Source organism: Arctopsyche grandis, chromosome 1 (assembly GCF_051622035.1).
Source record: "Arctopsyche grandis isolate Sample6627 chromosome 1, ASM5162203v2, whole genome shotgun sequence".
Lineage (NCBI taxonomy): Eukaryota > Metazoa > Arthropoda > Insecta > Trichoptera > Hydropsychidae > Arctopsyche > Arctopsyche grandis.
The window spans coordinates 20575619-20602985 of NC_135355.1; the positions used below are offsets into that span (position 1 = coordinate 20575619).

A 27367-nucleotide genomic window follows, 5' to 3' on the forward strand; every position below is an offset into this window, starting at 1 on the left:
TTTTTCAGTTTTATTTTTTACCATCAATTAATCAAAATGTAATAACATAATTTTGTTATGACTGAATTTTTATCAATAGTTTAATGAAAATTGTTAGATTTTTAAAATAATATAAACTAGAACGTACATACATACATATATGTAGGTATGTAAGTGCGTAGGTCACGAGAATATTGAAAAACTAGGACACGCCCTCGTTTCTTCGAGGACGACTTGTAATCCCTAACAAATTGAAAAACAAGAATTGACGTCATGCTCGACACTCAATCCTAAAAGTTTTCTTCGTTCGTTGTTTTAAATACCATGACTTCTTATTCTAAAGTCTACTGTTAATTTCTGTTAAATCGTTTAATGCAAATTCTTTAAATTTGATATACAATGTGTGTTTGTATTTGCATATACAATTTTTGCCTGCGGCGCATGTTTTTTTTTATGTTTTAAGCATATTGAATCTTCTTCTAGTGCCTTATCCGTAACGGGACGTTGGCAATCATGTTTCCAGTGGTGACTTTGTTGGCTGCTGCCCGGAACAGTGAAGTAGTATTTTGATTGAACCATTCATTGCCTCGAGGTTTTCAGCCAGGACGTCCTTCTTCTTCCGGGGCCTCTCCTTCCGCAGATCTTTCCTTGGATGCAAAAGTTCATATGTCTCAGGGTGTCGCATTACGTGTCCAAAGTATTCAAGTTTTCATCTCTTGATGGTCTTGGCGATTTCTTTTGTTTTAATTTAAGAATTATATTTTGTATCTGATTTTCTGATATACGTATGTTCCTAGCCATCATCCCCCATTAAATAAAATTAGGTCCCTTAAGAATAAATATAGTATTTTGAGACCTCCGAGAAGCTCAAAAGTTAAGTCATGTGACCAGTAACCCAAAAATAATAGACATGACTTTTTTAATCGATCAACGCTTACAAAAATATATTTTTTCAATTATTTAAAACTTTTGTCATCCTACCTTACAAGGTAACTAAGGTGCTCGGCAAAATTTCAAGATATTTTATAATTAATAAAGATTAAAATAATATTAATAATTAATAAGAATCATTATCATTATGATGGAATATTATACAAAAACACAAGTACCATATTCTTTAATGGAGAAGTTTTAAAAGGATGAAATGCCCTTTTTTTAATAGTTTTACCGGATATAATATGTCGTCTCATTCGTTTTTCGACGCTCCGTGCAAACGGACATACGAACGACCCTCTGTGCGAGCGCTCATATTATGCTGCGTACGGACCAAACCAACGACGATTTTGGTCCAACGATTTAACCATCAGGATAAAACCAGTAGCGTACAAAATATCGAAATAAAAATTAAATTTAAAAATTGAAATTAAATATCAAAATTAAAAATATTATTATTATATTAAAATTAAATTCAAATATCAAAATAAAATTATAATCAATATATTAAAATTAAAATAAAATATTGAAAGTTAAAACAGAACATGCCCAATTTAAATAAATTTTCGAGATTGACCTAAAATTAGATCATCAACAATCACATACAGATAATCCTCGACTTTTGTTTGTCGAAGATGTTTTGACTTACGTAGATACGCACTAAGATCGAAAAAAAATCAAAGAATTATTATTTTTACTTCCCCGTAATGCGCAGTTACTGAGCATATATCATGTGTTAGTATGGGTGACCGAGTGATGGTTTCAACCCGAGACGTTGTCGGTTTTATCAATGGAAATTTTTTTGTCTTCAATTGTTTCTCTCGTCGAAATAAATCAATTAATTAAATCATTTCAGAGGTAAATTTTATCGGATAATGTCTTCAATTGTTTCTCTCGTCGAAATAAATCAAATAATTAAATCCATCTCAGAGGTAAAATTTATCGGATAATGTGTGATTATTAATTTTATTTCGACGAAAGAAAAAAAAAACCCTTTGACAAATCACCGACATTTTTTTTGTTAAATATTTCATCGACGGCGAAACACATTGGTGTATCGTGACGACTTATAAGAAACAATAACAAGGTTTTTTTCGCTCGTAATTATAATATTTCTCTGGTTTTAATGCATAATATAAGCATTTTCTATCAAAATGTACGAGGCCTTAAATCTAAACTGGATGAATTAGGTTCTAACTCGGCTATTCAATGTGCTGACATCCTGGTACTAACGGAAACCTGGCTTGACGACTCTGTGCATGATGTGGAATTGCTGGATGGAACTTACTCTATCTTCCGCAAAGACAGACCTACGAGAGGTGAAGGAGTTTTAATAGCGGTGAAAAGCAACTAGTATGTTACAATAGAGAGACTTGATCGTTTAGAGAAAGGATGTGAATGTGTATGGCTTAAGTTGAAACTGTATTGTATTCCATTCTTATTATATATATGTGTAGTTTACTTTCCGCCTAGATCAACGCCTGAATCTTAGGGATTTTTTTAATTTGATTGTCTCAAATGTTTTAGATTTATCCAAGGGGCGTGTAATGTTGATTGGGGATTTTAACTTAACCTCCTCGAACTGTTCGAGTGAGGATCTTAATTTTGTTTTATCTTTGTTAGATTTGAGTCAAATCAATTTTATTAAAAACAATTATAATGGTTCTATTTTAGATTTAATCTTCACTAATATTGATAGTGTTAATATATCTGTATCAAGAGCGTCTAATCCTTTAGTTGCAGAGGATATTTATCATCCAGCACTTGATGTTGATATTATTTTTAATTTAGCTAAAGTTAATATTAATAATATGTTGTGTTCTGATGGAAAAATGTTACCTGGATGGAAATTTGAATATGGAGATAACTGGTTAAATTAGGAAATAGTCTGGCCAATTGTAATTGGAATGAGTTGTATAAGTGTTGTGATGTAAACATAGCGGTTTCCACCTTCTATATTATTGTATATAATGAATGTAATGGCATTTTTAGTAAAAAGAAATTTGCCCAGTTATCCAACGATTATAAGTATCCTAAATGGTTTTCAAAAGATTTAATTAAGATTATTCAAAGAAAAATTTACGTCCATAAAATTTGGAAAACAACGAAATGTTGCATAGCACGTGCTGATTTTGTTTATCTGCGTAAATTAGTAAAATCAACTATGGATGAATGCCGTAAAAAATATATTTTAAATTGTGAAATTGCTCTATCTAAGGAGCCGTCTGCTTTCTGGTCACTTGTTAATTCTAAACGTTTTACTAAAAATATACCTGGCACTATGCGTTAAGAAAACTGTGATGTACATGGTTCCCAAAATATTGCTGATAAGTTTGCTGAACATTTTAGCAATATTTTTCGGAGTAGTCAATCTGTTCAAGGTCAGTCTAACAGTATATCAGACAATGGCTGGTTCCCCATTCTAAACCTAGGTTGCTGCAATCAAAATGACTTAATTTATGGTTTAAACAGACTGAAACCAAAACTGTCGGCTGGTCCAGATCTCATTCCTGCGTATGTGTTGAAAGCTTGCAAAGCTCCTTTAACGCAACCACTATGATTTATCTTCAATTTGTCATTAAATTCGGGAATTTTTCCTGATTTTTGGAAAATCACAAAAATTGTTCCCATTTTTAAAAAAGGTGACATTTTATCAATTACAAATTATAGACCGGTTGCGCTACTTTCTGCTCCTGCCAAGGTGTTCGAGGCAATTTTACATCGGTATATCTACAATCACTGTGAACCATATTTGATCGATCAACAACATGGATTTAGAAGTTCTCGTTCAACAGTTACTAATTTATTATGTTTTTCCAATTATGTAACCAAATCGGTTGATGCGGGAAACCAAGTTGATGTAGTATATACCGATTTCATGAAAGCCTTTGATATGGTAGACCATAATGTTTTGTTTGTTAAGTTAAGAAATTTTGGGTTATCAAATGGCTTGATGCAACTGATACAAAATTACTTTGAAAATCGGAGGCAATTTGTATATTTTCACTCTAATTCCTCAAATGAGTTTTTTTCATATTCTGGGGTACCTCAGGGGTCCAACTTAGGGTTATTATTCTTTTTAATTTACATTAATGACATCTCAAAAATAATTAAGTATTCAGACTATCTTTTATTCGCCGATGACCTTAAGCTTTTTAAGACAGTTAAGTCTCATAGTGACGCAGCCCTTCTCCAATTGGACTTAGATGCGCTGTCAAGTTGGTCTGTCGATAATAAATTATTTTTTAGCATTCAAAAATGCTGTGTTCTCAATGTGACAAGATCTTCAAATCACTTGATTTATCCATATCGTAAGTGGTGTTGAATTAAAGTTTGTAGATGAATATTGTGATTTGGGGGTCTTGTTCTCGAATAATTTTCAATTTAAACGACACATAGACAATATTTGTTTGCGTGCAACAAAAATTCTGGGATTCTTACTAAGAGTTAGCAAACCTTTCCAGAGTACGTTGGTGCTTAAAATTCTTTATGAATCTTTAGTACGTAGTATTCTAGAATTTTCTTCTATTATATGGAATCCTACCCATATAACTCATTCATTGAAGATTGAGAGAATCCAAAAACGGTTTCTCAGATATCTTTATTTGAAACAGTATGGTTATTATCCTTGGCTATATCCTAGTGCATTCCTATTAGGGGCGTTAGGTTTCAACTCATTGGAGTCTCGTCGGAATATGTTACTGGGAAGACACTTTTTTAAGCTGTTGAATGGGATAATACACAATCCTCAGGTTCTAAAGGAATTTAGGTTTAATGCACCTTGTAAATTCAGGGACTTGAGAAATCGTGATTTTTTTGTTCCTCCTGTGGCTCGCACAAATATATTGTCAACGGCTCCTATATCTAGAGCGATATATCTGCTTAACAGGATTTCTGGTGAAATTGACCTCTTCAATATAAAATATACTAATCTGGATGAGTGGTTGTTGAGGAATGCCAGTGGTTGATTTTGCCTATTATAAATATTAATGATTGTTATTACTTTATCTATGTTTTTTCTTTTTTTTATGATTTTATGATTTTAATGATGTTGTGTTACTATTGTTATTATTACTGTTATCATGTTATTATTACTGAATGACCGGCCACAGCGACGCGTTGGAGATCTCTGTAATGTCACTGTGGCTTATATGTTAAATAAATAAATAAAAAATAAAAAAAATATCGTCGTAATTCAAAACATTGTTGTAATTCAAAACATCAACGATGATCTAATTTTAGCTCAATCTCGCTCGTTAGCTTAATTTTGATATTTAATTTCAATTTTTTTATTTAATTTGTATTTCGATATTTTGTACGCTACTGGTTTTAAAAGTTGGCCCAAAATCATTGTTGGTTAAGTATTTCCTAAGGGGGAAACACAGTAGTTATCGTGACGACTTAAAAGAAACAATAACAAGGTTTTTTTCGCTCGTAATTATAATATTTCTCTGGTTGTAATGCGCATCGTCGTAATTCAAAACATTATTGTAATTCAAAACATTATTGTAATTCAAAACATCAACGATGATCTAATTTTAGCTCAATCTCGCTCGTTAGCTTAATTTTGATATTTAATTTCAATTTTTTTATTTAATTTTTATTTCGATATTTTGTACGCTACTGGTTTTAAAAGTTGGCCCAAAATCGTCGTTGGTTTGGTGCGTACGGACCATCACACAACGAACACAAAAATATCACATGTCGGCACCATGCGAAGATCCAACTTGAGAAAACGGATGAAGACACTGATGGCTACATTTCAAGCTCCTCAACCAGGCTGCTCTCAAGCCTCTGAGATGTATACCGAGTGGCAGGTGCCAAAAAAAAACGACAAAGAAAGTGAAAGATGTTGTTCTTGAATTTTAAATCCAGGAGAAAAACAAATTTAACGGATTATTGGAAGTTTCCGATGTCCCTTGGAGCGGTGGAAAAGCCTAGAAGCAACGCCACCGAGCTATATTTGGTGGTCTTCGAGCCATCTGTATCCGTAAAGAAAATATGGTACATCTGCTACACTATGGTCAGTGTCGTTAAGTACACAAATAAATGACAAAATTTTACTCAATGTTTCAGATGCCAAGAATACGGACACGCGTCAAAAAACTGCAATCGGCAGCACAAGTGTGTCAAATGCGCAGGCGCTCACCTCACCGCACAATGCAGCCAAGGGATATTTACCCCTGCTGTCCGCTCAGGCTGTTCAGGACCTCACCCCGCCAACTTCAAAGAGTGTCCGAAAAGACTGAGCTATCTGAAAATGCTGGAATCGAAGAAGAATCGAGCAACAATTGTCAAAGCCAACCCCTGGGAAATACCAGTGGTGCAGTCAACACAAAATATCCCGGTTGTTAACGATCATAACTTCCCAAAGCTACCGACCATTAAAACTCCTACACCAAATATCCCAAATATCCCCAAAAAACCTCATCAACCAACCAATCCCAAAATTCAACCAACAACAGACCTAACTTCCATGGCGTCTATGGCGAAGATGTTCAAGATCCTCCAGGAGATTCGTGCCAAGGCCAGCAGTTGCACCGACAAACTACAGCTTGTACTCTCGATGTCTTCGACTAACGGAAGGCGCCTGAACATTCTAGCTTGGAATGCTCGTGGACTTAAGAATAAGATTGACGAACTAGAGTCGGCGATCGGTGAGTACTGTGCTGACATAGTTTAAATCTCCGAGACCTTCTTAAAACCTCATATCCGTATTAACTTACCTAACTTGAACTGCTATCGCGAAGACCGAGAACAGCATGGAGGGGGAGTTGCCATTGTTATAAAATCCTCAATTAAACATTGTCGCGTAATAACTCCACCACTAAAAAATCTAGAACTAACCGCCATCGAACTAACAATTAACAACACCCGTCACATAGTAGCATCCGCTTACAATCCTCCCCAAAAACGATTATTGGTATCCGATCTTAACAAAATATTTAACATTGGTAGTTCGGTAGTGGTAGCTAGTGACTTAAATGCCAAACATCCGTTATGGAGTTGCGTAAACACTGATCAACAGGGCATAACTCTTTTTAAATACATCCAACTAACAGATACAATCTTACTTCATACGGATACATACACACACCATCCCACAAATAACTCACAACCATCCACACTAGATTTTGTCCTCGTCAAGAACTGCCTAAAAATATCGACGCCAAATGCCCTTCAAGCCCCGTCGTCTGATCACCTCCCGATAATCTTCTCAATTGACGGGAAGCCCGAAGAAATCATCAAGCACAGTTGGGATTACGGGAGAGCTAGCTGGCGAGGGTTCAAGTCGTACATAAATGACCACACCATTCTAACATCTACCACACTCATAAACAAAACAGACATCGACAGCTCCATAATACATCTGACGAAATCAATAACTCAATCCAAACATCTTCACATACCTAAGACACAATACATTGAACACAAACAAGAGATAGCTGACTTTGTTGCAAATCTAATAAAAAGTAAAAAGAAACTCCGTAAAATTTGGCAAATATCAAAAAATCCAGCATTGAAAACATTAATTAATATCAAAATGAAGCTTGGCCTTAGTTGATGGCTCTTTTTGGAAATTAGCTAAAGCGATTCGCAGGACAAAAAACTCGATTCCTCCATTAGATGATGGAGAAATCACAGTGACGCGTGATTGCGACAAAGCATAACTCTTATCAAAATCTTTCCAAAAACAGGACATACTCGCACAACATTACAATCACATACCAACGCATAACAAAGTCAACCAGTCCATTAAAATCATCAAAAAAACTCCCACTAACATTACTAAAAATATAAAATTGGTGCATCAGTGTGAAATCCGAAATATAATACGTAATTTAAAAAATAAAAAGGCACCTGGGCGAGATTCAATACATAACATCATAATCAAAAAACTTCCATTTAAAGCCCTATTATCATTATCTAAAATATTCAACGCATGTTCACTCACCGGGTATTTCCCAGAATACTGGAGAACAGCCAACGTAATTCCCATACCTAAGTCCGACAAAAGCCCAAAAAACCCGACCAATTATCGACCCATTAGCTTACTTTGCACGCTTTCAAAAATTCTAGAAAAAATAATCTACATTCGTTTACTCAAAGTCGTAAATAATAAATTAATAAATGAACAATAAGAATATCGCACTGGACATTCCACGACCCAACAACTAAGACTAACTGAACACGTGACGAAAAACTTTAATAAGAAGTACCGGAATGGTATGTCTCGAAATAGAAAAGGCTTTTGACACGGTTTGGCTCGATTGACTCATTCATAAACTACTTATTAACAATATACCAAACTACTTAATTCTCATCATCAAATCATACCTAATATTCTAGATGCCATATTCTTGAGTGTTAGAAAGCATAAGCCAAGTTTAGATCTGAAAATCCCCTCTGAAATGGCAGTCAGTAATAAAATATTTAGGAGTAACGTTCGATAAAAGAATGAGATGAGCACCTCACATTGAGGGAGCGAAATGCAAGACGATGCGGGGTATATCCTCAATATACCCACTATTTAATCACCATAGTTCTTGATCAACTCAGAATATAATAAAATTATATCGCGCGCTCATATTACCATTATTAACCTGTGCTTCACCTGTATGGAATAACAGACAGAATCATTAATAATCATATTAACACACTTGTGAAGAGTCTCGGTGATTACAACACAGATTACCTAAACACAATATGCTTTAGGTCATCGACTTTAGAGAGTGTTTAATTAATATTATGTATTAGATGCATTATGAGCATTTATAAGAATTGTAAATAGGTTTTTAAGCTCTTTTTTCTATTATGCTGTACATTAATATTAGAATAATATAATACTATGATTACTGCTAAAATTAAATTAAAATTGTAAAATAGAAAATTAAAATATATATAAGATGTATTATGAACATAATTTCGTAATAATAAAAAGCATTTAAAAATCAATATATATATATATATATATATATATATATATATATATATATATATATATATATATATATATATATATATATATGTTACACCGAATCCGTGAAATTGTCTATTACACGCATTCGGCAACAGAATTGCCGAATGCGTGAAAAATCCAAGCACGTTGCCCAGTTCACGGATTCGGCAAATTCTTTGGCGAATGCGTGTATTCGGCAAGAATTTGTCTGCTCAAAGCGTGGAGTCGGCAAATAGACAGCAGCGCTCCGGTGTTGTTTTTTAGAACTGTAACAACTCCTGTGAAATGCGCTAAATTTAAATATGAGCAAATTCTATCTGTGACGGTGGGAGAAGTTGAAAAAGTTTTTAAAATTTTTAATATTAATTTATATCATGTAAAAATTATTTACTATGTATGAACACACAGTCAGCTCCATTGTATTTTTGTGTAAAAGAAATAATAAAAGCCCAAAAAACTATTAATAGTGACTTATTGTTTAAATATAAGGTACATTTTTTGCCTATTCTCAAAGAATTCAAAGAGTGCTTGTCTGTAATAGTCCCCTGTCCAAAAAATGTTTTTAAGTTAAACCAATGAGTGAGAGGTGACTACGAGCTTGTTAAAATACAAAGTGTTCTATGGCTCAGGTCACGCAGGGCTGTTTTGGTCCTTCGGACAAATGCATCTCCGGACTCCGGAGAGATATATGCAGTTAGATTAAGCGTTTCACACCCGCTGATTTCTTAGTCGTTCACATTTTAATATATTTGGTCTGGTCGGTGTAGCCAAGAGCTATGTTCTGGGACATGTGTAATAAAATTAAATATTTATAATATAATACTGATTCTTCAAAAGGTATAAAATTTCGACTGTTAAAATATTGATCAAAATGTATAAAAATAGCATTAATTTATGTACAAGTCATATGAGATGATCGAAACATATGTATGTAGTCATATTATACATAATAATATGTAAATTAAACATCCTCATTCAGCTGTCACTTTGACACTTGGTTATAATATTACACGCTGTCCAGTTCACGCATTCGGCAAAGAATTTGCCGAATCCGTGAACTGGGCAACGTGCTTGCATTTTTCACGCATTCGGCAATTCTCTTGCCGAATGCGTGTCATAGACAATTTCACGGATTCGGTGTAACATATATATATTTAAACATACGTATAAGTTTCTATTTATTATTTATTTTATTTTTTATTTTGTACTAGGGGTGAAGCCCTAGGGCTTCACTCCCGACATCTGCGCCCCCTAGGGCTCAGACCTCGGCGTCTGCGCTCCCTAGGGCTCCGTCCCCAGCGGATGCGCCCCCGGAAGCTCCGCCCTCGGTGGCTATGCCCCAGGAGACTTAAAAAGTATCTTTGCTAATTATATATTTGATATATAGATAAACATTCGTATAAGCTTCCATCCATCTAATGGTTAATCAGTACACATACATTTGAATTCGGTCTCCGTGACGAGCCGGAATGTTAAATTACCGAAAACGCAACCGTTTACCGTGCACCCTTTTTTTTGATCTTTCGACCTAAGATCTTTCGATTTTCGATCTTTGCCTTCCGATATTTGCGTTTTCGGTAATTTAACATTCCGGCTCGTCACGTAGACCCATTTGAATTATTTTTTTATTTTTTTTTTATTTTATTTTTTATTTCATACCAGGAAGGCATTACAGGTAAACCCCAATGCGCCTTCCTGGCCAAATTACAAACAATACAGCATTTTTTATTATATACATAAGTCGCTAAATTACGAGACACTGACTTAAACTCGACAATTAACGAGACATCTATGAATTGTACATACATTTTTATTGTAATATTTACATTAATCATACTCAAATAGTGGTGACATAGTGGGTAGGAAGGATTTTTAGCCAATTTTTAATCGGGAATCGTTTCAACAATGAAATCAGAGAAAATTGGCAAACTCTGATAGGAAACGATCAACCAGGAGTCACAAATCCTGGTCTGACCAGCAGCATTACAGATATACTCAGAAAAATTCTTTTCAATCGAGGTCAGCTCAAGGGATCGAACTCGGCGCCTCTCAGTGTTAAGCAGAAGCTTAACGACCGAGCCACGCTGCTGGCTCTATGCACATATATTTGAATTATTTCCAACTAATATTATTATCAGTAAATTAGGCGCAGTTTTAGCATGTTTATTACTTTGTTTGTGTGTTGTGTATTTGTAGGTTTAAATTAATTCAAACATACATAGTTAATTTACCATGAAATAGTTCAAAAGGCATGTGTTGTCAATTATATCAAAAGTCCGTATTTTTATTTTCGTTATAAACATACATAGATGCTCCTGGCCATTTTACTGATCATTATTCTTACTTAGCCCTTCGACGCAAAATTAATGCTTTTGGGACACGAGAGATGCGTTTAAATGCGTCTGAAATTTTATAATAATCTACACACATATATGTATATGTACATATGTATGTACATACCTTTATCGTATGTAAATCTGCAAAAGAATCATAAAATTTTTACCAACCCAATATTAAAAAATCCTCATTTATTTATGAATATATGTACATATGACCACACGATTTTCTCCACACTACTGAACGTATCGGGCTGAAAATTTATATTTTTATTATTTTTGTACTGACTTTGTTGTTAACTGTAGAGTTGTTAAGGTTTGGTTCGTAAAAACATTTCATTATTACTTTATCTATGTACGTAGTAACAATAGATGAAGTTTTGTGATACGAATGTTTCTCTATACATATATATATATATATATATATATATATATATATATATATATATATATATATATATATATATATATATATATATATATATATATATATATATATATATATATATATATATATATATATATGTATAGAGAAACATTCGTATCACAAAACTTCATCTCATATATAATCTTAAATATATATACATATATCATGTATATGTATATATATTTAAACAGTAAAATTAAATAACTTTTTAACTATTTCACGTGTGTAAAAATTTATAGGATATTGCACATTGAGACCTAAAGTTTGGGTATTTCAACAAAACAAATTTCTTTCGATATACACAAACAACTAATACCTGCTTTAACAGCCCAAGGACCGGTTAACTTTTTTTATTAGGCTTGAAATGTAAGTTGCGTGGGCCCTTTTGTCGGGCCCATTTCCAACCTCAATATTATGTATATACCAATACCTATATAACAACTACCTACTGAAATAAAAATGGGTATAAACGAATTTCCGTGAATAATATAAACTGAATTGCTTAATTTCGATAGGAAGATTCATCATCAACCAGCGACTTAAATTTACTTCATACTTTCAAAATAACATTTTTATTAATGATATAGCAAATGACCTCACATGTAAATATTCTATTTTCGCTGACGACATTTATTGTCACTGACGACACTTTATTGTCCTGCCAACTCAGATGGCAGAAATTCCCTTCAAAGCGATTTGGACACAATTGTCACGTGGTCAAAAACTTGGCTTCTAACTTTAAATGTTAAGAAATGCTCTGTTCTCCACCTAGGAAAAAATAACCCAAATCTTTCCTACAAAATAAACAGCCTTTTCCTCAATTGCGTCCAATACCAATTTGACCTAGGTATCATCACCACTTGCGACCTAAAATGGTCCGCTCATATAAATAATATTGTCAGCAAAACTTACTCATTTTTGTATGTTATAAAGCGGGTATTCAATTTTCTAAATTTAACTATTTTAACAAAAATATATAAAACTTTCATCAGACCTAGACTTGAATACGCTTTTAACATATGGAATCCTCATTTTAAAAAGGATATTACATGAAAGGGTTCAAAGGAGAATTTCAAAGATTCCTTCTGAACTCAAATCACTTTCTTATAATGAAAGATTGAAAATAATGAATCTCACTACATTGGAGACGAGAAGAACTAGAGGTGACTTAATCGAAGTCTATAAAATTCTTAATAATCACTATAATTGTCATATGTCTAATGTTATTTCATTCAACATAAACACTCACCTCAGAGGTCACTCGCTTAGACTCCAAAAAGATAAATCTAATAAATTGATCAGAGATACATTCTTTTCTAACAGAGTGGTTTCAGTTTGGAATAGTCTTCCCAACGATTTAGTAACCTCTATTAATATTAATATTTTTAAGAATAAACTTGATACTTTTTTTAAAACCAAAGGATTTTTGTGATTCTTCTTTCCCATAATCATATTTCTGTATTTTTATCTTTTTTGTTTATATATTTTATATTTTTTTTCTTCTCTTATTTTATTTTATTTTAATATTATTTTTTTTTAATGTATTTTAATTTTTCTCATTTTTTTATTGCATATATGTATAATTTGTAAAATATGTTTAGGCGGCAAAGCCGATAGGCCCAAGGGGCCTATCGGCTTTGCCGCCTCCCCCAAGTATATTAAATAATAATAAATAAATAAATAACATTTGATTATGCTTTGACGACATACATATGTAGTAAGATTTAAATACACAATTTTAATCAGTTTCCGAATATAAAATCTATTCCTAATCTAGATACATCCATGTATATAGAAATATAGGATAGGGGCCCCCTCCCCAAAATCCCGGTTTTCGATTAATATTCATTGAAAATATTATGCATTTTTTTCAGGGACGTAATTTGGGGGGGGCAAATTAAGGAATAGTGTGAATTTAGAAAATATTATGAATTAATGATTAATGAGATACTATGGATCTATGAATGCTACGTTTATTTCTTATGTATATATGTTACTTTTGGGTAATTAATAAAATAATCGCTGCTATGTGCTTTGAAAAAAAAAAGATTTTATTATTTTGAAACAAGTATATTTTGGTTTTTAAGTGGTATGCCTTGGGTAAAATTCTTAGAAATTGTTCATCCTATGGAGCGAATCGTTAGAAAGGTCCCCTTTACTTTATTTTGTCTCAAAAACAGATGTGTAACGTTTATTTTTCCGAAAGTTCGTAAAGTTTCAAATTAATATTTTACTGAATCGGTTCAATCACAAATGGTTTTATTTCTCGAAATTTTATTTTATTTGCAGACGTCCATTCTCTCACAAAACAACGAATGAGATGAATTTAAACTTCATGTGTAACGAATTCGGTCCAAAAAAAGTTTGTTATTTAATAAAATTGCTTTCTGACCAAAACTTTATCAAATTTAGTACATAAAGAATACAAATAACATACAAATACAGTAAACGTGATCAGTGATCGATTCTGAGTTAAAATTTTCGCATGATCACAAAACTTTATCCATTGATAAAATGAAAAGACAGTCAGTAGAAATTAAGTTAATTGATAGTTTTTTAGTGACTCGGTTAGATGGTCGATTTTTGTTGACCATGCGAAGATTTTTGGAAAAAATTTTTCGTCTGCGGCGCTTTTTTCACTTTTTACATAATATTTTTTTATAATTATTTTTTTAAAAATAAGCTTATTTTTTTCATATTTTATAACTCAATAAAGTGTATACATTTTTATTCTGATATAAACAAGATTTTTTGAAAATTTTTCAATTTGACCAATCTTTGCCTGCCCCCCCAAGAAAAAGCTGAAATGACATCCCCAATTGTTTTCTACCGAAAGTAAAAGCCGCTTCTATGCCGCATTCTATAATATTTACCTGGGACAAGGGTTAAAACGAAATATATAATGTAATTTATGGATCTATTTTGATTTCCCATTTTCTTGTACCTACATTTGTTTATTCCCATGTTAGAAAATTTTATTTATTTTTTTCCCTTGATTTTTAGCGTGATGGAAAGAAGAAAATTTTGTTATATGGAGGGGGGGGGGGAAAAATTTTTTTAACCCTGGGTGGGCCCCCTTTGACCCCTGGCATGCACTGATTTCAGTCCCAGTCCGCCACTGCATACATAAATATTTGGATATTTTCAATGTATAGACTGAAAATCATTTTGAATTTTTATGTTAATACTCGATATATTAAATACCCGGATCCGGGTTTTAAGTCATTACCCGGCCAGCGCATCGTTTCTTGGCACCTGGCACATTCTGAAACAATTCGGGAGACATTTATGTTATTTTATTTTCAGATATCAAGCAATCGTGTGGCCTATGAAGCCGAGGATGTCGAAGACTTGCTCTCTCGTGATGATAGGGGTCATCTGGCTAACGGGAATGGCGCTGGCGATACCATGTCTCTTATACTCCTCCACTGTTACATACAAGTAAATTTGCCAACACACACACAGATTACCGTCGTTATATATATGATATATTTATATATATATATATATATATATATATATATATATATATATATATATATATATATATATATATATATATAAATATATATATATATATATTCCCGTTCTCGTTCTCGTGCCCGTTCCCATTGGTCGCGACGCGAAAATATTTGAAATTATAGCGTTGCAATGACACCCATTCCCATTTTTTCCACAGTAATCTTCCCGGACATGCATACAACAAATCCTGAAACTGACATGCATACAACAAATCCAAATCCATCGTAATCGGTTTAGTGGTTTAGAAGCCTATTCGAGACACACACAGAGACATTCATTTTTATATATGCATAGCTGAACCCGGCATTGCAATATATCTGTTATATACATATATATATATATATATATATATATATATATATATATATATATATATATATATATATATATATATATATATATATATATATATATACATATATATATATATATATATATATATATATATATATATATATATATATATATATATATATATATATATATATATATATATATATATATATATATAGAATTTGAAACCCTCAAAACCCTCAATATACACGTAGTTCACGAGTGTAAGATTTCCAACCCAAGGGATTTAAAATCTGAATAATAAGGTTTAAAGGCGATGTGCCTGAAAACTCCCAGCTTTTAAGACAAAGACCTACATATTAGTCGTAGTTATGTATGTACTTATTCGCATATAAGCACAGGGTGTCTTTGAAATATTATCCCGCATTTCGGTGTCACGAATATGTCCGTTTTACATTTGAACCTCGTGCCACCCGCATCTATCACTTTCACTAGGGATAAAGCTCATCTTGTGTATTTATCTAGATATCTATGATACAAATCTATTCCCGCGTCGCCCATTTTCAAATGATATACAGTCTTGAATCTGCGTTATTATTCGTAGTAAATGAGTTCTTGGAAATTGGTACATGGAACGTTAGGACCAGGTATCAAGCAGGTAAAATTGAAAGTCTGCAACTAGAAATGAAAAAAAAATCAAACACAGATGCTTGGCGTAAGCGAAGCTAGATGGTCTGGAGCAGGAAAAACGAGGCATTGTAATGGATATATGTACATACATACGACTTACTACTCGGGATCGTTTGACGGTACTCATGTGTGGTGTTGCTGTGATTCTGGAAGATGACATAAGTAAAAGTGTGAGAAACTTGATTCCGTTATCTGAACTAACTAATGCAAAAACTTAATTAATAACAATTTTTAACATTTAGCATTTCATATGTACAGAGAGAGGGTAAGCAAATGTGACTTTTGAGCAGTTGGCGAAACACAACAGAAATGTTACGCCTATTATGTAGTTTGTGTTAAAAGATTTAACATAGATCTGGAAGCAAAAAAAACCAACTGACATTTTAATGTTAATGGGTAACTCGCATTGTTTATTTATCAATTTTTATCGTTTCTAACCTTAATAAATTTTAGGATTTCATATTATGTAATGTGTTTTAAAAGTACGCACTGATGTGAAATAAAAATTAATATACCCAAACTGATACAAAATCTGTGCGAAAAAATTTCGTCGAAAACTTTGAAAGTAAATTGATAAATTCGTGTGAACGTTAAATATGAGGGAGGAAATGAATAAAATAATTTTTAACAATCTTGTGTGAAAAAAGAAAATTCTCGGCGAATAACGAGAATATTCTCGTTCTCCGAGAATATTCTCGACTTACAACACAAGACCTATCTTTAAAACAATATGTAAATATAGGGGAAAACTTAACAAGAAGTTTACTGAAATCATTAATGTGCTTCATAAAATTTTCAGTTTCTTATAATCAGAGATCGGCGGCCAGGATTCTTTTATGCACAAAAAATGGTCAACCTTTTTTTGCTCTCTTGCTTTGTAGGACAATATTAATTGACAATAGTGAACCGTAAATTTCATGGTACATAATGTAGTTGATCCAATTCCGGTGATGATAGTAAATTTGATAAACCTTGCTAGAAAATGGGAATTTCTTTATTTTATTTTTTATTCTGAATAGATCTTTCTTGTGAAATATTTATAAGGTTTTTGACCTTTCCTGCCTCCGTCTACTATTTTCTCTCATTCATGAATATAAATAATTTATTTTAGAAATATATCTTTAGCATTTATTTTAGTGGTGGTATGTTTGTAAAAACATACGTGGCCTATATAACACCCAAAATGCTGTAAATTATGAAATTAATTATAGCAGATCTCGAAATTTTGTTCAAATGGAAGCACTGAATTTCGTTTGTTTTATCATCATTTGTACATATGATTGTTTAATTGAGTGATCTTATGAGATTTATTTTGATCTGTTAAATCAAACCCGAAAGAAAAAGCCGGTTTTCGGTTTTTTTACAAATAAAAAGCCGGTTGGCCGGCTTTTATCGGTTTTAGAAAATTAAGATTTTTTTTAAATTTAAAAACTTTTATATCGAAAAAAAAATGTAAATATATATTATATTACGCAAAAAATAGTTTTTTTATAAATTAAATTGAGTTATAAACATTATGAATTTTCATAAGATCATTATTATATATTATTATTACAAATATTACAAATAATAAAATTTGTATTATACATATGTACATATATCACAGCCGTAAAATGGCAGATCCTAAATACGCACAAATAATTAAATGATTTCAATAAGCTTCTGTCAAGAATATATTATTAAAAAATATATTATTAAAAAACATAAAAACTATTTGAAACTTTTGGAATCGTGAATTGTATAAATGCATAATTGTGGAATCGTGATATTAAGCTCTGAGGTGCCCGCAACGTTGAAATATTTCTATCTTTCAAAGTTGTTTTCACGCATCTGTTTTAACATAAAAACTATATAAGATAAGATAAAAACCCAAAATTCGTCACACGACAAAATCGAAAGCAAAGTAAGAAAAGGTTAGTAAAAATCCAAAAGCTTTACAAACTGTTGCGAATTTCGGAAACAAATTAATTAGAAACGGTATATCACAAAAATCTTAAAACCATAATAAAAGTAGGTATGTAGCCTCAATATTTAAAGGGCTTCCAATTCCTTCGAAGAAAAATCAATTATATTCCGGAAATTCCCATGTATTTTGTCATAAATCATTCGAGTTTACGATTACTTTTTTGTTGTTATCAATTACAAGGTTTTGTGATAGTAATGTTTTCTATACCTGAAGTTGGACAGGTCATTGAAACTACATACTTTCAATAATATTTTATTGGCTTTTGACCTGGTCTTCGTCCATTACTAAATCTCAAAGAAACCGCTCAAGAAAGAAAGCGCTATACATTTTTTTGTTCAAAGAAATAAAGTGCTATACATACGCCTATTACCTAAGACAGTCTATACACATTTATTTTAATCTTTCATGGAAATTTGAAATCCATAATTGTTAGTTTTGAGGAAAAAAACTTTAATTATAGAAAACCTTAAAAAGCCGTTTTTGGTTTTTTGAAAAATGGTCAAAAAGCCGGCTTTTCGGTTTCGGTTTAAACCGGCTTGAAAGCCTTACGCTCAAATTAATCAATACTATAGCAGGATTAAATAAGTCCTTCAGATATTGCCTGACACAATTCCGATAGATTTATAGTCGATTAAGACGCGAAATTTGTCTTATTCATGTTTAAAGTCAAACTACATACATACCTGATCAAATTCATTTGTACAACTCGGGTGAATCTCCAGCAAAAAGTTTGATATTATTCAAAATAGACACGCAATGTGAGTATCTCGAATCAACAGAAACGGACATTATTAATCAAAGTTTATTTCCGATCATATTTTGAAACAAACAAAAAAGTTTCTATCAAATTACGGAAAAAGTTGTTCACGTAAAAAAAAAAGATAAATCAATCCAAACTGTCAAATGTTTGTCAAATATCGTATGTATGTACATACATACATATAATACATTATAATATGTACTACATATGTATATATGTACATATGAGCCGCTATATTCAAAAGTGGCGGAAGTCCAATTTTCAGATCCAAAACCACTATTTCTGTTTGACTTAATTCAAAAACTGTTATCACTACTTTTAATTCAATATATCCCGAATCTCGGAAAAGCGGAATGAACTTATTACAAGCCACGAATATTTTTAGATATTGTGAAACGTCCGTGTAGTCTTTGTCATGTAAGTTTATACTCCAGAAATTTTCCAGAAAGCCTTTGATACGCTAAATCATTTCATATTATTGAAGAAAATTTCTGCTTATGGTTTTCTTGACAGATTGGTGCAGTTTTTCAAATCATATCTCATGAATCGTCAACAAAATAGAAGAAGATTTGAAATATTCTACTACCTTTCGAACACTGGTGATAATTTGATAAATGCTATTTATTAGCTTCCACAAAGTCTTCTTCACTTCCGACAATTTCAACATCTAATTCGTTAAAGATATCATCATCTTCGGCATCATATATTTCTACTTCGTGTTCCACATCCATATCCTATAAATTATCACCAGTGTTCGAAAGGTAATAGAATATTTCGGCGCACCGACATCTCAGCGCAAACCAACTTAGCGCCGAACTTTCGGCGCAAACAACTCAGCGGATGACAATTCGGCGCATGGACTATTCAGCGCACAGACTATTTAGCGCAACGACAATACATCGCAAAATCAATTTTTTCGATAAGTTTTAAATGCGTTTTCGAAAATAATTACTCTAGTGGAATTGTCGGCCATATCTACATGATAGTTTCATAAATGCGAATAAATTTATTTGATACTCTTTGTGCCTTGAAATATTACGCAAGCAGGGTTTCTCAACTAAGGCCGCAAAAAATTATTTTTAAGCAGGGTTTCTAAACCGGGCAGCAATTTTTTTTTTCAAATATTTTTTTAACTGTCCAAACTTTTACGTATGCAGAGTTTCCAAACTAAGGTTCGCAAATCGTCATTATGAACTTTGCTTTTGATAAAAAATGGGAGAATCTTTGGTTTTAGATTTTTTCCCCAAAAATTATGTTTTCAAATCCTACGTATTCAGAGTTTCTCAACTGAGTTCCGCAAAAAATATTTCTTAAAAAGAGTTCCGCTAAAAATATTTCTTAAAACCTTACGTGTGAACGGATTTTAGACCAAGGTTCGCAAGCCCGTCTTCATGGGTTCTGCTATTCATATCTAAAATGTACGCGTATACGTATGTATGTATTGACGTATTTATCGATCATTGATTTAAATTATCGTGCATTTCATTGGGTGACCATATTGTGCATTTCAACCAATTGAGAAAAGATGCATTTGCTGTTCGTACTACTTAATCTTCGGGTCTGCATATTCACGCTTACCCTACATATATCAAATATACGAAAAATAAAAATTGTTCCATAATTTTAAATATAATATGCATTACTTGGTAACGTCTATTAGACTGTTTGCCGAACAACTTTACGAGCTTAAGCTTTTATACCTACCACTCGAACCGTATGTCCGAAATTTCATTCATTGAAAGTATTCAAAAGTACAAGATTTACAAGCTTATATTAGACCTATTCCACCGCTTCCTTTACTTTAACCCAAATTACACAAAAACATAAATAAAATAAAAAGTCTATCATTAACACAAAACAAACAAAAATTGGAACCTTTGGTCTACATACTATTTTTTGATATCCTTCGCAAGTTCTGTAATATTGTCACCGTTCCATATATTAGCACCAAAATTTGAAGTCGCCAATTTAATTGCACATACTTTTTTTCGATGCCTGCGCATGCCTGTAACCAGCATCGTATATTTTTATTCTTAGTTCGACGTGATCCTGTTCTTGTATAAAATATTCCACCAGTTTTTTCCACCACCAGAGTTCATTAAATATTCAAGATTTTTTACAAGAATATTAATTTTTAGATTAAATAACGGGTTTCCGGAAACTTTTGATTTTTAGCAACGGATTTCCGGAAGTACATGGCATTAGGGTGACACCACTGATTATATAATATGTATGTTAAAAGGAACGGTGCCACGCCTCCAACGAATTATGTATTTGTTCTAGGAAGATTACCTAGAACAAATACATTACGCGACATCGAACATTCCAAATATTTGACCATTTATTTCAATTATTTCAATGGTGACTCTTTATTAATTGAATTGAATTCACACAACCAATCTTGCTGCTTGTGACTCATCCCACAGAAACATGTAACCCACACCATGGCCATAATCGTGTATTCCGATCAAGTTTGACGTCAAAACGATTGTCTCATTATCTTGCAGTAAAATAATGTCAACCCACAAATCTATTTTTAATCCTAGTTTCTATGCCCTTTCAGTAACTGCATAAATTGTTCAGAACTATTGTGCTGTATACATGAAAGTACAATGTGATGAATAGATCACTTTTCAAACTATTAAACATGTGCTTAAAAAAGTGATAAACCTAACCTCACAAATCTTTTGTTTAAATATTGGAGAATATAGTGTCAAGTTACATATCTCATTTTCACTTCCTGGAGAGTTACAAGACATCGGAACATAATCTGGATCAAATACAGAATCATTAGAATCCTCAGCAATACTGATGTTATCACAATCAAGTCTTCTTTCGGCACCGTCAACATTTCGTCACTTACTTATTGAGGTTGACACTTTATTGTCACAAGTTATTCATAAAACATTCATTCCGTAAAAAAATGCATAAGGACTAAACAGTCATCTATTGGTCAAAAATGAAAAATGTGCTTGGATCAAAATATAGCTAATGATTAATTTACATAGATGGCATACTCAGTTCAATTTAGATCAAAATGTGGGTTGGCACTATCTTGCCCGGAGGCCTTCAATTGTTCACATGTTTTTAATAATATTTTTTGTATATAAAATGATTTTTAGTTTTTTTTAAGTCACCTAAAAATAAAATAATTGACGGTGTTAAATTTTCAATCGCTGCGATTATTGAAGTTTATTTGCATCAAGAAATTGAGCGAAAATATGGTGTTTCATGTCAAAAGAATCGAAAATTCGATACATGTATTCGAAAGACACTCTGTTTGTATGTATGTATGTATGTTTGTTTGGGTCGTAGATTCCTTGTCGTTCAATTTAAAAAAAATACAAATAAATATTCAAATAAATTTAATAAAATGTTCACTATTAGATTGGCCATGTTAAAAACACACGAAAATAAAACGATCAAATTTTCAGAATGGACTTCAATTCGATTTATAAGTTGAGCTAAAGAAAACTTAGCAATTCATTTAGTACTATGTAAGACGAGCTACATACATATGTATGTTAGCGAGAAAATACGGACGATAGAGACATTTTTTGTGTATACATACTTATATATGTATATCTACATATGTATGTTTGTATGTATGTAGAACGTACATGTATGTACATATGTAGGTATATACTCATATACATATGTACATATGTAGGCATTTTGGGTAACGCACGTTCTTAAAAAAAATTGGATTTATACAAAAAAGTAAATAAAATAGTTACTACTAAAGTAGTATGAAAGTTTATTAGTTTTTTTTTTCAAAATAATTTCGTATTCAACATTATACCGTCCCAAATAATCACACATGTATAAAATTTGCACGGAGGCACATATTATTAGTTTTATTATTATATATACACATATTTATGCACAATTTGAGTATATGGCGTATAGCATGTCACATAATATTGAATTTGTATTCAAATTTTAGAACACGAGGCGGCGTCAACACGGCATGCATTCTCGTATGGCCCGATGGACTACCAGATGTTTCTTACTTGGACTTCATGTACGTATTTAATATTCATGTAAAATTTTATGAGAATTTCAATATTCAAATTTGGGTACAGCGGTGAATTTATGAGTTGTATAGTATATGCGTGTATATAGTCTTAAATAAAAAGTCGAAAGACTATTTGATATTCATTATCGAATCGAATTTACTCGGGGCTGAAATAAGTTAAATACAATAAATTATTGTAATTACAATAAATTATTGTAATTACAATAAATTATTGTAATTACAATAAATTATTGTAATTACAATAAATTATTGTAATTACAATAAATTATTGTAATCAATAAATAATTAACTTATCAATTATTGACTATTGTCAATAATTGGATTTTATTTTAAGAGTTAACCGATTTTATTTGACTTTTTTTGAGGAAGTTCCAATCAAAATTGTTTTCATCATTCTGAAGAAATCAACACAGTTTTCTTATACATAATGGAAAGCATATGTACTTTATACATACATATATATGTATGTAGACGCTGAAACTTTTCTTCATAACCTAGTTACTAGACTATAAAAATAAGTTTATTTATATACATTATTTGGTAAAAGCCGAGTTTACGGACGAGGCGGACCTTCTCGTCTCACTTGCCACTGGCATCCGACCCGCTGGCCGCTGTCACTGGCTGCTGTGTGAGAGTACTTGAGTATTGCCGTGCCGTGATTAAAACGGTGCCCAATTATTATATGTACCTATACATTATTATACGTACCTATACAGTTCACCAACAAAAAGACATTTACCGATATAATTATTACGTTGAAAATTATCATTAAACGAAAATCATGATACAAAAATGCATACATACTTACATACATATGTGTATGTATGTGTATCTAATAAATTACTGATTGATGGAGAGACGTATTTTGGGCATTTTGCTATTAATGCTTAATTGATGCTGAAATTCGGAATATATGCTAATAGATGCTAAATTCGTAAAATATGCGAATAGTGAAGTGAAAAAAATAATAATCCAACAATATAAAAATATTCACCGCCAATTTCAAATGAAAATTAAAGAAATCAAAGAAAAATGGAAGGAAAATAAATGTGACGAAATTGAAAAATCGCTCTTTAAAGACAATTGAGAAACCGGAGGGCATATTGAAGATCCAGAAACGGGACCATATATGTATGTATGTATATTGAAATCCGAAGTGGAACATGCTATAAAACTAGCAAAGAGTCGGAAAGCTATTGGACCGGATCTGATTCCTGCCGAATTCCTCAAGTTATTGGACGACGATAACATTGGACGATGATCTCACAAACTCTTCAATAAAATATATTTATCAGGCGAACTACCTAGCGATTGGTTACAATTAGTGCTTCCAATCCTGGAAGGTTACTTCAGCACCGTTTTTGAAATATGAAAACATGCAATTAAACTTTTTTTCATATAAATTTGAAATCCCGGTGCTAGCACTGGGATCCCGGGATCGGATATTCCCAGCACCGCAATCCCGGTGCTGAAGTAACCTTCCGGGATTGGAAGCACTAATATCTATTAACTGGAAAAAATGTAATTATAAAATTAAACTTATTTAAAGTAGCTTCCTAAGTATACTAAAATATTTAAATGAGAATATAAAAGTGTATTTCTAGATTTGGTACAAAAATTTCCAGCAATGGCAAAAAATATTTCAGTCGAAGTTGGTTTTATTGTTAAAAGGCATGAAAACAATTTTTATAAATTATCGGTTTTTTTCTCCTATCATCATGTATATTTTAATTTCATTTTTAAAGTCGAGGCTATTTTGTATATTTGTCTTTGGTAAATCCTTATTTAATTCTTCATCCATCGTCAAACACCATAATTGTTTAATCTTCATCCGAATCTAAAAGAGTTTCTTCCATTGTGGAATCGTCAATAAAAGAAGGATATACTCGCTTCATAATAGTTTCACCGTAGGATATACATTCGCTTTTATTACAACATTTAAAGAATGTTTTGTTCGGAATAAAATTAGAATTATTTTAAATTTGTGTTAAAAAAAACAGTTTAAGGCTCTTATTTCTTCGATTTTAATTTTCAATTCTCGGAATAATTCATCGGTAAGGTCAAGTTCTTCGGTATTCAGATTTTCCAAAAATAGAATTACAAGAAACGATTTTGGCCAAACTTTTGGATTTTTGGATTTGGATTTGGATTTTTTTTTGTATGTATTTGATTTATTATTTCCCTTCGTGCAGTCATGAAAATGTTGTATATGCTTGATGATCTGTCTAAATAAAGTTCTTTTTTAGCCATGGAACTTAAAGAAGAGCTAATAATTCGAATAAAGGAAAAAGAACGATATATTCCTACGTGGTTAATTATCTTAATGATCCTGATACAATAAATGATTTTGATGAATATGGAATATTTAATAAAATGAATAAAACTACACTAATGAAAAAAATCATAGACTAAGTATGAATTTTTGACGATGAGAACTATAAAATTTCTGAACAAAAAGACAGAGAAAGAAATGAAATGGAAATAGAAAAGCTTAAATTATCAATAAATACAAAATTAAACTACAAAAATGAAGTGGATAAACCGAAAAAAGATGTAAACGATGCTATTCAGAGAGAAATGTCATATTTGGTCAAATGAAGTGTTGAATCAGAGCGTGCATTTTCATCTGCGGGACAAATATGTACAAAATTCAGGTCAAGTCTAAAAGAAAGTATTGATATGATTTGTTTCCTGAGAGCATATTTTAATTCTGAATATTCATTGTACCAAATGAAATGAACATTTTTTAATAAACTCAACAAATCCAAGAAATTGTTATATTATTTTAATATTAATTTGTTCTTCATTTACCGGTAAATAACCGGTAAACCGGTAATGGGACAAATTATTTACCGTTTACCGGTTATTACAATTTGACGGTAAATTGCAAGCTCTAATACATACACGTTTACACATACCGGTTATGAGAGCATTTCCGATACAAATTTATCGCAAATATAGGGAAACTTACACAAGACAAAGTTCTTCTTTTGGTGGTCGGATTTTGTTCAATATTTTTATATTACTTAAAATCACTATAAATATTACAAACATATAATATCAAGATAATTTAAAAATCAAGAATAATTTAAAAGGTCAAAGTAAATTAATGAAATATTTTTTTAAAAACTTCTAAATAAAACCTTATCAACTCTAAGTTTGTATATAAAAAAATATAAGTGTGGAAAAAATAACACTTCCGGTTTATTAAATTTAATGACTTTTTTTTTAATTTTCAACATATTAATACAAGAATTATATTAGAATTTTCTCATGAAGCGTCGAAAAAAATACTAGATAAAAATCGAACAAGAATAAACTGTCACTTCCGGTTGACAGATGATCACCAAATGTTATATGTAGTATATAAATAGCGGACCCAGAGCGCGCTGTTCATTGTTCACATGTTGTAAATGCATTGTTAAAGGTTTGCCGAACCTTTTTTGCAAAGCATTTACAATAATGGAACAATAGACGGCGCGCTTCCGGTCCTACCTCTAGTTATATATAACTAGGTATTAATTTAAAACTTCTGAATATGAAATTTCAATTCAATATATGCACTTAAAGGTTTCTGCGAAACACATAAAAACCCCCGATTCTCCAAAGTAACAGTACTACTTCCAGTTGAGGTAAATATATTTTAAAAATATAAATGTATAAAATTTTAAATTTCTAAAAAAAAATTCATTCAATTCTGATTTGGTAAGCGGTTTGAGAGATAATTGAATTCGAAGACAAAAAAAGGGGAATACTATGTACATATGTATAGAAGAGGTACCATTTCCAGTCAACTTCAAAATTTATAAAAAATTTACGTCGTACCGATTAGCATTTCAGTTGCCGATACTAAGTTTCAGTTTGATATGACGAATGGTGTTCAAAAAATCCCCAAATTCACACAATAACACATTTTTTTCTAGATCTTGAAAACGTGACCAGTGATCGATTCTGAGTTAATTCTAACTCAAAATCTATCACTGATCATGTTCAGTCAATATCTCGAGTTCGAATTTTCGCATTTTCACAAAACTATTGTTACTACGTACAAGTAATACAAATAAATATTATTGCTTATTTATTCGACCAATAAATTCAAATATGTATGTATGTAGATAACGATTATATTACACAAACCGATAGCGTAAATCAGTAATTGAATTATACTATATCATGTAATTGATTAATTCAATGACTTATACTTACCTTTATATATGTATGTACGTATGCACATGCAATTCACTTCACTTATGTATGTATGTGAAATGTTTTGAAACTTGATTTTTCAATCCTTATGTGGTAAAGTTGTGAAGCTGAAAGCGCTTTTATATCCATATAATATTATTACAGTGAGTCGCTTTATTATGTATATATTTTTATTGTACACTTGTTAACAAGTTTTGAACTAATTTTGTTTTTTCAGATACCAAGTGTTGATATTTGTGGTAACATACGTGGTAC

At 31.7% G+C, this 27367-nt stretch overlaps 1 protein-coding gene across 1 annotated transcript in view; it reads left to right on the top strand.

Moving 5' to 3' along the window:
* The window catches only part of TkR86C (Tachykinin-like receptor at 86C), an 86182-nt gene that overhangs the window by 43420 nt on the left and 15395 nt on the right, over positions 1-27367 (top strand). The window contains exons 4-6 of the mRNA XM_077431488.1: positions 14942-15076; positions 22814-22891; positions 27330-27367. The exon at positions 27330-27367 is cut by the window's right edge and continues 113 nt beyond it. Of these exons, the coding sequence (XP_077287614.1) occupies positions 14942-15076; positions 22814-22891; positions 27330-27367 (251 nt within the window). The remainder of the gene's footprint in view (positions 1-14941; positions 15077-22813; positions 22892-27329) is intronic.